We start from the raw sequence: 12,654 nt of genomic DNA on the forward strand, positions 1-12,654 counted from the left end.
ACATTTTATTATATTATATTATATATATATATATATATATATATATATATATATAATCCTGATACATATAGTGCATCGTGAAAAGGTCTTTGAGGAATGTGATGATATATTTCTGCCAGAATATCCACCCCTAATTAGGAAGATATCAAAACAGATGAGGGGACCATCCATCAGCAAACCTGCAAACGCCTATAAACGCAAATGAATATTATTTTGTGCACACTGCGTGAAACAGGCCTGTCAGACAAAGGCGGCACATGGCTACGCGAGAACCACAGATCCAGCCAATCGTGCACTGCAGAGGCTGAAACTGTGCCGAATAAAGTACGTTGTAGTCAGATAGTCTGATTAGGTTACCTTTGATCAATAACTCCATGTTAAAATATCCTAATTGGGGTTTTAGCCCCAAGTCGCTTTTGGCACAACAAAGTCAGCAAGGCAGAGAGAAAGAGACTGACGAGTAAAACCATTGGCCTGCAGCTGTGTCAATAATCACGGCACTTAGAGCTATCTGGAATATCAGATAGTGTTGCTGACCCTCAGTTCAATCCGGGGGGTAAACGATAAAACAGAACACAGCATCTCGGGCTGTGACAGGGACGTCTCGCTAGCTGTTTTGAAGGCATTATTGTTGGAAAGAGAAGCATCTGCTCTCATTCCATTTGCAGAAGTGTTTACAAAGCCCACTAATTGATTTGGAAAAGAATGTGTTGAATAGGCAGAGCAGTAATTACAGGGTTTCCTGGTGCATATTGCTGACAGAGCGCTGCAGCATTACATCCAGACACTTGTTAAAGGACTATAAAGAGCTGGTATGTACCTGCCAGGCAGCATTCAGGTGCTTTCAAGGCCCTCAGAGGGAGGATATGGGAAACACACGAAGAGGTGAAGAGTATTTAGGCTGGCCTTTGTTTGAAGGCGAGCTGTTTCTTTAACTACTCCAGTCACCGGTGTTTTCCTGAGTTACTGGGAAGATTCGGCTGGTCAATAAAAGCAGAAACTACAGAAAGGTTTTTGAGATGGAGCATTCCTGATGCTATGAGCCTTGTTATAGTTATAATCTGTCAATTTTTATCATTATTGTGATTCACAACATGCATTTCTGAGTTTATTGTGAACATCATTACTATAGAAAAAATACCAAACATCTGCAAGGTTCATTACAAAGAGAGCACAATTGGTCTTTTTCAACTGGATTTACTGTAACCAGAGGTGAAGTTCACAGATCATGGACCTGAGTTAAAGTCGAGACCCCCAAGGTAAAATATTCCTCCAGTTAAAGTAGAAGTTCCTCCCTTTAGACCTCCACTTGAGTAAAAGTACTAAAGTATTTACCTTCAAATGTACTTAAGTATAAAGTAAAAGTACTAAAAGAGTAATTCTGGCTCTGATGTCCTGTTATCATTTTTATAACCAGACTGGCTTCATGAACTCATTTCAGGTGAAAGTCCTCCAGCGTCTCTCTTGGTAAACCAGTCTTTTAATAGAACGTCATTAATTAGTGACGCTGACGTCTATTAAAATGATCAGAAGCACAAAACACTGAAGGTAAACAGTTTCCATCAGGGAGAACCGAGTGGCTCTGAAATCACTTTTTACACACAAGCAAAGTTTCAGTTTCAGATTTATTTACAACTTAGTTCCAAGTTTAAGTTGAATAAAAACTGGCTTTAAACTCAGGATCACAGATGAGCTCCTTTACTATGTTGATCTGTAGGCGTCTGTTCATAAACATAAACCAGCCCAAACTCATTTACTATAAAATGAAATGGTGTTTGTAGAAATTCAGAAAAAAGCCGCGTCAGTCTCGACTGCATATGTGGACATATTTCTATATTGAGCTCTATTTACACAAAGTTAGGTTAGTTCATCATTTATGTTGAACAGACTCTCCCAAAGTTTTACGCTGCTGCGCTGACGTTGCAAATGAAGTAACAAAGTAAAAAGAGCCTTTAGTAACGCAGGGATAGCATTAAATAAAACCATCAAATCATCATTTCGATAAAGCCTGTCTTAAGACACTTCTTCAAGTGTTAAGTGTAAATATAGCCACAGTATCAGGGAATAGCAGTTTAAAATGTTGCCTCACAAAGTTGATTTGGTTCGCTTTTTTATTTCCTGTATTAAATTATATGAATAATATGACATGTTGGTGTTTACAAAATGTTTTCATTTTGGTTGAAGTGAAAAGTTAAGGCCCACGTTAGCACCAAAAATAAGACATGCTTTTCTCAGGCATTAAATGATGTCAGTCAGTATTTACTATGAGCCACAGTAAACCAGAATAAGTTTATAAGCATCTCCTTCCAGCATTATAACCACAAGATGAGCAGCAGTGAGCAGTGATTGTGTCGTTAACTGCTTTAAAATGACGTCAGACTCAGGAAAACGTCCTTCACACGTCCTTATTAAAGAAGGCCGAGAGGAAGACGTCGTGCTCTGAGACGCATAAGCTGGACGTCCGTCCCACCGCCGTCTTCTAAAGACCAGAGCATGAACTTCGTCCCACGATGTTTAACGTTATTGCCCGAGCCAGTTTAGGAGTTCTCTGCTTTTGCTGTGATGTGACGCCCATGCGCAGACTGTACTTACTCGTTCTGATAGAGAATGTAATCGGAATTCCGAATGTATTCCGAATGGCCTCAACCGGACTAGACTATTCCCATTGAAATGTATTCTATTCCGCCTATTAGTCGGATTATTATGGAGATTATGATTATTATTATGATTATTATGGTGGTTGGTTAGTGTAGTGGGTAACATCTCTGCCTTCTACACTGTAGGCTGGGGTTCAATTCCCACCTGGGTAACCACCCTACACTATACCAATAAGAGTCCTTGGGCAAGACTCCTAACACCACCTTGGCCTGCCTGTGTAAAGTGATCAAATTGTAAGTCGCTCTGGATGAGAGCGTCAGCCAAATGCCGTAAATGTAAATGTAAAATTATTAACAGATTATTAGGCTGCATGTAAACGTGGCTAGTGTGTCGCACAATGTCAGTAGATAAGCAGGCCTACATGATTTTCTACCAAACTAAACCTTAAAATAAGACCCTGTCCATTTCCACTTCTTTGAAAGAAGACCAGTATGTGAACCACACAGAGGCCAAAAGCTGGTGTTAGTGTGGGAGGCCCAGCGACTTGGTTAGGTAAAATCCATGTTGGTGAAATCTGGAATTTCCCTTTAATTCATATCCGCGCGTTTAAAAAAAAAACCATGACTCGTGACATAAAATGAGGAAGAGATTCGCTGCGCGATAACTTTGACCACTTTGCACTGACCACTTTGCTGACGTACCCAAAGAACGGCCAAAAGAAAACAAGTCTAGTATGAATAATCCAGAGCCCCATTTTACAGGAAACCACTTCAGAGTCTCTTTAGTTTACATCAAACATATCTGCCCCTCTCCCAAAACATCTGGACTGCCATCTTTTGCTGTCTTCATCTGGCTGGACGGGAATCCGCACTCCAGAGTCGTGTTCGTCTGGCACGGACAATCCCTGCTCTGCATTTCCATCTGAATAACTGCAAATAGCTTAGAGACAGAGTGCATACCGGTATTATTCTTATTAAAAAAGAAAAGGGACAATAATCTCACTAGATGGAGCCGCGTTCAAGTGGGGATCACCTGAAAAATCAATCAAAACCTCTCACACTTGATCTTGATGACAGATTTCCTTTGCAGAAATTAAAAGAACAGAAATAAAAACGGAGCTAAACTGTACATACATTATTATTTATACTACATACACCATGTGACTGTACATACATTCATTTTTTTATACTGTTTGAAGTACAAACGGACCATCAGTGTGGCGAATTGTGACAGCCCGCCGATCTGTGCTGGTAAAATATGTCACACAACGTCAGAAACCACATGAGCAAGCCCAGTGACCAGTCCTTTAAATAAGGCTGTCTACTTCCTCTAATACCCGTTTTAAATAGCTAATAATTCTAAATGTTGCAATACAACTTTATTTTTAATGTATCCCAGGGTTTCTGTCATATGATTTTTCTTGTGGCCACCATATGTGGGACCAAATTTCTGGCAAGAGCCACTTCATGACACCTTACTTTGTCAAAGTCAAGAAAACAGGCTGTGATCCTCACACAGTGCCCCCCCCCCCTGAACCTCTGGCCCCACTTAAACTGATGGAAAGCTACCAAATTTGTGTTTTCCTGACATATTAACCTCATAATCAACCCCTCTCCCTATTCTGGAGTCTCTCAAAACGTTTTACAGCACAGAAGCCCACCGGCTCTTAACGCCAGGGTGGGTAAAGGATCCCAAGGTGTTGCATAAAGAGGAGAAAACGGTCATCATAGGAGGGAAACGACATCAGCTAATTAACACAGATGCGATCAATGCCGGCCTTTAGAGAACTTTAGCTAATGTTACCAGCCGAGAGATGAACAGTCGCCCCCCTAACGGAGCTGCAGACCGCCGGGATAACTTTACCCTCTGTTTCTGGAGATTTAAATGAGGTTTTAATGGAGAAATATAAGCGTTAAATATCGGACTGAATGTCGTGGCTCGGAAAACTACGTCGTGTCTCGACAGACGTGGTTCTGTAAGTTTAATGCCGTTAGTTTAGAGTTCATCTCCTGTCCTGGGACCCCTGCACTGCATAACTGTGGTCTCCTGGTTAAAATACCTGATATTATAAGCTGATTAATCCCATCGTGAGCTGAACGAGGTGTGAACTGCAGAGAGAGACACTAAACTACACAGTGCAGCGGCTCCAAGCCTGGAGTGAAAACACTGAATTAAAGGTCTGCGTGTTTCTCGTCTCTCGGCTTCTGTGGCGTCTTGCAGGTGAATCATTCATTCACAAAGCACAGCAAATTGAAGGCCTTGCTCTGCGCAGTCACCTCTGATTCAGTCCTCAGACTAGTGGTGACTATACGGTATGCAGTATGACGCAACGTGAAAAACAAGAATAACACCGTGGACTCCAGCCCTGGTCCTGGAGAGCTGCTTTTATGCAGAGTTTAGCTCCAACCTGTATCCAATAAGCTGCCACAGCTCTTACTTAACTCTAATACATCCAGCCAATCAGGGACTGGGGAAGAGGCTGATTAGCTGGAGCAGGTGTGGCGAACTGTGGTTGGAACTAGGCTCTGCATGAAGGTAGCTCTCCAGGAAAAGGGTTGGACACCACTGGTAAAACATAATATAACAGGCCTAATTTTATATGGGCAAAACTACAGTCGCCTTAGTTAAACAGAGCTGTACTGACATCGTCGGTCCACTTGTCGAATGTCTTAAATAAGCCCTTAAATAAACAGCAGAAACCCACAAAGTGGACGCGTAGCTTCCCAGCGTTCTGGTATGTGATGTTTCAGTGTTTGTAACATTAACAGAGCTCTGATTTCAGACTGATCACTTCATGTGTGTCCGCTCTGTACAGACAACCCAGCATGAGAGCATTAAATTACTGAGAAATGGCTGTTTATAGTCATCTGTTCATTTCAAGGCACCTTTACTGGTGTTTTATCAGCACTGACAAAGCTGAGGAATCTTACAACTGGATGATTTTATTGATCAAACAATACACTAATCGAGACCTGATAAATAATGGCCAGTAATTCCGGACTTAACCTCTTTCTTTCACACCGTGGACGGATGAATGGAAAGATGAATGTGTGCTGAAGAGAAGAAATGAAGGCTCTAGTTGGCTGAACCGAGAGAGAAAGAGAATGACTATGTGGGAGAGCAGACTCCTTTCACAGCCCGCAGGCTCATAAATAAACACAGCTGAGAGCCGCGACCCTACCGGCGCTCTTTAAACGACTTCCAGACACACACACACACACGCAGACTTCCTCCAGGTGCTGTCAAGGTGAGTCTCTCCTCTCGGCCCAACTGCCTCAGCTGGAATGGGTCTCACTCAAAGGAACAGACTGGTGGAAAGTTACATTTAGCAAACCTTCCACCTTATTCCGGCGCAGCCGATCGGCCAAGGCATGGTTGGTGCTTCTTTAGCTTGCGCTGGAGCTATGGGGCTGATGTAGTCGACAAGTAATGGAGGCTTATATACGCTGATTAGCACTCAGACGTAAATCATCACACGATCATCAAACCGTCAAGTAATCGCAAAGAGATCTGCTGGTGTGGTTTCTGGCACTGCATGGCGAATTGATTGCTTTTCCACATTTTTATCGAATCTGAATTTCACTCGGGCTGTAAAAGGTCATTAGGCTGATTTAGTTTGGGTCACAGTCGGGACCACACATTGATTTTCTATATGTTTTTTCAGTTTTTGACATATTTTGAAACCACCTGTTGCCCTTTACACTGTATGTAAATTTCACGAGGAATGAACTGAAAAAAACGAGCAAAAATGACTCAGCAAAAATTCTGGTTCCATTGACTTACATTAAAAGTGACGTAGTTTTTTCCCTTCCCCTGTAAAGTGACCACTCTGGGGATACAAGGTTTTCGCTCTATTCCTTGTGAATAATGAATGTATACACATTTTAAAATCACCAAATTAAGCCATCTAAAGCCTCAACTGCCCTGCGTTGGACTGGCGACCTGTCCAGGGTGTATTCTGCCTTCCGCCCCATGACTGCAGGGATATTCTCCAGCAACCCCCCGCGACAATGAGGGAGAAGCAGCTTGGAAAATGGATGGATGGATGGATGGATGGAAGCCTCAACTGTGTCTTTTTCCTTTTTCAAGTAACAACCTGCTCAGAGTGGGACAAGAGTTTGCAGACAAGGTACTCATTCTGCACAAGGCTAACCGACAGGATATAACCCCCCCGGGATTTGTTAGCTACATTATCCTCACGGCACCATTGCAAAACCGAAGAATCAAACTCTGCATGAAACACACCTTGGCTGCTTGATTACACTGCAGCTGAGGAGAAAATTGTGTAAATTCAATGTTTCACACTAGCAATTTAACCTGTGGTGCTGGGACTTGAGTGCTGTGTTTTGTGTCAGAGTCTGCTGACAACTACGGACGCTGCCAACAAGGCCTACGATTCAATTCACAGCAATGGAAAAACATCATTACCCTTTCTGGAAACAATGAGGTCACAACCGAGATGAAGCAGCAAGGTCTGCAATTCTTGGGACAATGTTGTTGTGTTTTTAGAAGAAGACGGTCACAAGACGGTCACAAGACAACAGACTGTCCAGCTTTATTTGTTCGCACTAGATTGGCTTGGTGGTGACGGTGGAGCTCATATCCTACCTGGTAAAAAGGGGATGATTCTTCGCTTTGGATCCTTCTGCCCTCCTTCCACAGGGAACTTATCCAGAAGTTCCATCTAGAAAACGGCAATAAGAAGAAGTTTAAAGTGACAGCTGGGTGGAAAACCAACATACATCCTTTCACACACACATTGTCTAAGCCGCTTCTCCCTCAGGGTCGCGGGGGGCGCTGGAGCCTATCCCAGCGGTCATCGGGCAGAAGGCAGGAAACACCTTGGACAGGTCAACGGTCCGTCACAGGGACAATCACTCAGACCTAGGGGCAATTTAGCTTGTCCAATTGGCCTGGCTGCATGTCTTTGGACTGTGGGAGGAAACCCACACAGACACGGGGAGGACATGTGGTAGGGATAGTGTAGTGGGTAACACCTCTGCCTTCTGCACTGGACACAGGGGTTTAATCCCCTCCTGGGCAGGCCCCCTACACCATGTCCTTGGGCAAGACTCCTAACACTACGTTTGCCTAAAATAATCACATTGTAAGTCGCTCTGGATAAGAGTGTCAGCCTAATGCTGTAAATGTAAACATGCACACTCCACACAGAAACGTTGCCCAGCCAGGGAATCGAACCCAGGCCCTTCTTGCAACAGCGCCACCCACCGCGCCGCCCCACATGCGTTATTCTTCCTTCTCTATTCCAAATGTTTTTCCTAATGTTAAAGCTTAAGTTTTCACTGGCACTGTGCAGCTATTTCTCTGCCTGACATTAATTCACAGCTCGATGTAGTTTGAGACAAGTGCATGGCGATTTAGGCACTGGTGGTCATCACCTTTGAGTACTAAACGCCTCCTGACTGATTAGCTGTTTGGCATAAGAGCCACAGCTGTATATATTCATTTTTTCACCAGACTAGCCCTTTAAATGGTAGCGGTCACCGTGTACAGAGCGAAGCAACACTCCACAAATTCCACAGAACACATGGACTGCCAGTGATTAAAATCCATTCAACAGATGGCATTCCACCCCTCCCTCCGAGTACATGTGCTGCGTGGCTTGGTTCGCAAAGACCCACTGACATAGTGGAACCTTTTTTTTTTTTTTCTCCGTCTCCCTCTTCTCAAATCCAGCCGTCCTGCATAACGAGCCCACAGTGCTATAGGTTATTTTCCTCTGCTGGCGCCAATTAAGTTTTACCCTTTCTTTCTTTTCTTGGCCTGCAGTTTTGGTTCCAGGCTGCAGGCCAACAAAATGACACCTGGGACGTTTCAGAAGATGAAGGTAAAGTGTCTTTAGAGTGTGTGTGTGTGTGTGTGTGTTCGTCCTTGTATTGCTATACTTGTGAGGACCCCATGTCCTTATTATGACAGGACTATATGAAATTTTTGAGCAGGTGTTGTTTTCACCACAATTACTTTTTTCATTTGAAAACAGAAAGATTAAAAAAACTGCCTTTTGGATATTGAGGTTAGGGTTAAGGTTAGGGTTAGGTTTAGGTTTAGTATTATTTAGCGACAGTAACATTAAAATCAATAGAAGTCTATGGACATTCTCATATGTATAGCAAGACCAGTGTGTGTGTGTGTGTGTGTGTGTGTGTGTGTGTGAGAATTGTAAACCATATGTTTAATAACTATAGCAGTGCTTAGGAGCTCCATGGTCCCCTCATGCTGTGTACCCCTTGAACTTAATTATATTTCCTTCACTAAAACACGCAGAAATATTCAGCTGAAAGTGCGGATTCTAAATATTCAGCTCACACCACGTTGGTGTTACTGAGTATTAGAGCTGAAGTTAAAAACTTGTTGTCGTGACTTGAGTCGAGTTTCTGATTTGGTCTCTGAAAAACACAAAAAGGTCAGAGGTGCAGGCTCAGAACGTAAATCAAATGCACAGGGAATCAACTACATAAGTAACTACGTAATCGAGTAATTACTTAATTAAGCAATAAGCCACGGGAGGCCATGCATTACTGCGATTTTATAGCTGTTATAGCATAACACTGTTTAATACAAAAACCTTCGCTTCATAAGCACTTCACCAAAATACCACCATGAGTCGTATTTAGCACCAATCCAGTGGCGCCGTCTTCTCAAGCTGGGGCTGAACCTCAAACGGCTCCCTGCTCCCTACATAGTGCACTAGGTAGGAATTTAAATACTGGATCCTGCAGCCCAGCAGTGCAAAATATAGCAAAAAACAGTCATTTGGGATTCAGCAACACTATTTGGCCGTGGAATTTGATTTGATTTGTGTCAAATCATCAGTGACAGCAGCGATATGTTACACTGTTTTGGCTTCACAATGCAATTTATAGAGCACAGTAAACAGCTAAATGCACATGTACGTCTCGTCATCATCGCCTATGTGGGCTTCTGACGCCACTTCTGACAGAAGCACGGACGTTTGACGCATGTAAGTCATTCAAATGATCTTCTTTAGACTTTAGTGCTGCCGTTTTACAGTGAATCTTACTTTAATTCAAGCCTGTGATATTAATGATGGAGTTGTTTAGGCTGTTAGCTATCTTGGCTAGCTGACCAGCCTAGTTCGAGCTATGAAATTGAGGTGCCAGGCGCTCAGTTTAAACGTGGTCAGTATGCTCAGTGGTTCAAAGAGTCAAAGATTATTCCATTAACGGCACAAGGGTTTTCCGTGCCGTGGTGCAGTAATACAGAGTTCAGTCACTGTGAGGCTTCACAGCTGCTTCCAATGCGGCTCAGCCAATCAGATTTTAGGACAGGAACTATCCGTTTTATAATTGTACACAGATAACTGTGCACTGTAAACTGAATATGGGAAAAACAACACAAGAACAGAGTTAAAGTATCTCTGGAAACGTAGTCTCAGAAACCTCGTCTGACATTAACCCTGACTAAAGTCGAGATAAGGCTAGATACGCTTAAAGCACAATAACCTTACAGAAAGAAATGATGTACTATGACACCTTGTAACGGCCCAGGGAACCTTAGAACAGCATCAGCTGAACAGGATTCATATTTTTCACATCTAAAAATTAGAATAACTCCGATAAGTACACTACTCCTCCTCCAGCAAGGTTTTATCACATTACTGATAATATAACTAATACAGTTAATACATACAATTATTTTTGCACTCTAAGCACGTTTTCACACCTGAAAGTCCCAAACGAGGCGCATAGTTTCGTTACACTGTATATATATTTTACTTCTCGCTGTTGTTGGAAGAAAACCTCGTATCTCCATAACGAAAATGGGAAAAATGACTTTACAGAAGAAGGAAAAACATACTCTACTTTTAATGGAGGTCAAAGGAACCAGACTTCTTTCTTTTGGTCCGTTCTTCATGACATTTACACACAATGTAAAATTGTGTCAAATCACTTTGTCAGTGACAGCAGAGACTCTGTTTTGGCTTCACACTGCAATTTATAGAGCACAGTAAACAACGAAATGACACATGTACGTCTCGTCATCATCGCCTATGTGGGCTGCATCTCCCTGCATTTAACACTGGTTTGTGGAGTTGCCTGCATCAGACATCATGTTGCTGTCGGCAGGTAACCTTTTCTTTTCCTTTTGATCGGAGAAAAATTGATATTCTCTCAGAAAATAAGGCAGAAGTTTCATCAGGTTTACACGGTTTTTCAAGCTCTGCCGCTCCATTTGACTTCTTCTATTAAGTGAAGTGATACTTTATTAATCCCACAAATGGGGAAATTCCACGTCTGCATTTAACCCATCCGTGAGGTGAAATACACACTAGTGAACAGACACACACTAGGGGGCAGTGAGCACACTTGGTTAGGTGTCTTGCTCAAGGACACCTCAGTCATGGACTGTTGGCACTGGGGGATTGAACCGGCAACCTTCCGGGCACAGGGCCAGTTCCCTAACCTCCAGCCCATGACTGGGTGATGATAGCCAGCCTTAACTTGCAGTAACTGGTCTGACAGTGCAAACTATCCACTGCAAACGAGCTGAACCATGGCTCAGTTTGATCCAGACCGAGACCACTTCTTTCTGTCAGACCAAATTTTTCCTTTGGTCTGGACTGTGGTCCGAGGCACCTTTCACAGCTGCTTTTTTGGTTTGAACCAAACAGGTCTGGACCACACAAGGTATCTGTGAAAGCACCCTAAGTGCAAACAGCTTCACGTAAACAACCACAGTTTCCCCTCCAAAACAGCATTTACAACAGTGTTGAAATTACAGCTAGACATCCAGATCGTTAACCTGGTCAGTAATAGTGTTCATTAAACATCGTGAGAACATGCTAGGACAAAGTTCAATGAGTGGTGGGAACATCTACCAGCATTTAAGCCATCTGGGCCAGTTACCCAGATACAGATTAGGCCTAAACCTAGACTGCAAAGAATTTTCAATTACGATTCATGATTGGCACTACAATTTAGTCCAAGACCAGACTTAATAAATGTCCAGGAAGCCAGCCCGTGTGGGCTGCTTCCTGGAGCTTACATGGCCCTCTCTGACGTCTGGAGATGTAGATAAGATTGACAGGGTAAAAAGGGAGATGAGCAGTGAACTGTCTCCAACATTAAACTAGACCTGGAATATATATACAGGGTGATTCAAAAACATGAATCCGATTTCAATGTGCCGTGTTTTTACAACCATGAGGCGCCTAGGAACCAATCACAATCCAACTGAAAGAGGGGGTCATAGACTGGAGTGGCTCCTTCAGTCTGAGAGGAGATGAGACCCCTGAGCGGATCTCGTTCTGCGTTCTCCACGTCAATAAGAGTGAATCCGTCATAACTGTGCAGTGTGAGTTTCGTCGGCAGCGAAGCTCCAGCAGCTCAGAGCGTTCATCGTTGGTTCCACAGCACTGGATGATCTCCGAAATCCCACTGAAAGAGCCGTGAGTGCAGCGACGCCCGACGTGCTCAATCCAGAATGGGATGAGTTGAACTATGGTGTTGACGTTGTCCGGACAGCTGGAGGAGGTTCATCTTGAGCACTTGTAAAATTACATAATAAACTTTAAGCTCATTTAAACCGTTTACAGCTCACTGCACTGTTCTGTAAGGATTTACCTGAGAAATGAATCATTTTGAAATCAGATGAATCTTTTTGAATCACGCTGGTGTTTCTACACCTGCGATGGACCGGCGACCTGTCCAGGGTGTGTCCTGCCTTCCGCCCGAAGACTGCTGGGATAGGCTCCAGCACCCCCCCGCGACCCTGACGGAGAAGCGGCTTAGAAAATGGATGGATGGGATGGATGTTGTTTCTACACATTCACACACCGTATTTTAGCAGTTCTTTCCACATCACTGCCACATTCTCACGAGTTGGTCACTAGTGGTCAATATGGGGCATTTCCTGTTTGCCATCAACATCTCCACTGAAGACATCATATCCTGTTCACTACCCCACCAATGTTTTTTTTTCTTCGCTGGCCACACAACAGAACACTCAATTTTAGTTTCATACAAACTGTTTAGAATATTTTACACCGTGTTCCTCAACGGGAACATGCATCAC

General features: G+C 43.2%; 1 protein-coding gene across 5 annotated transcripts in view; it reads right to left on the reverse strand.

Annotated features, from left to right (window-relative positions):
* Positions 1-12,654, reverse strand: part of sh3pxd2b (SH3 and PX domains 2B) — a 71,443-nt gene that overhangs the window by 39,156 nt on the left and 19,633 nt on the right. For all 5 annotated transcript variants that reach the window (XM_037545672.1, XM_037545670.1, XM_037545671.1 and 2 more), the window contains exon 3: positions 7,207-7,282. In XM_037545672.1, the coding sequence (XP_037401569.1) occupies positions 7,207-7,282 (76 nt within the window). The remainder of the gene's footprint in view (positions 1-7,206; positions 7,283-12,654) is intronic.

Source organism: Pygocentrus nattereri, chromosome 16 (genome assembly GCF_015220715.1).
Source record: "Pygocentrus nattereri isolate fPygNat1 chromosome 16, fPygNat1.pri, whole genome shotgun sequence".
Taxonomy (NCBI): Eukaryota; Metazoa; Chordata; class Actinopteri; order Characiformes; family Serrasalmidae; genus Pygocentrus; species Pygocentrus nattereri.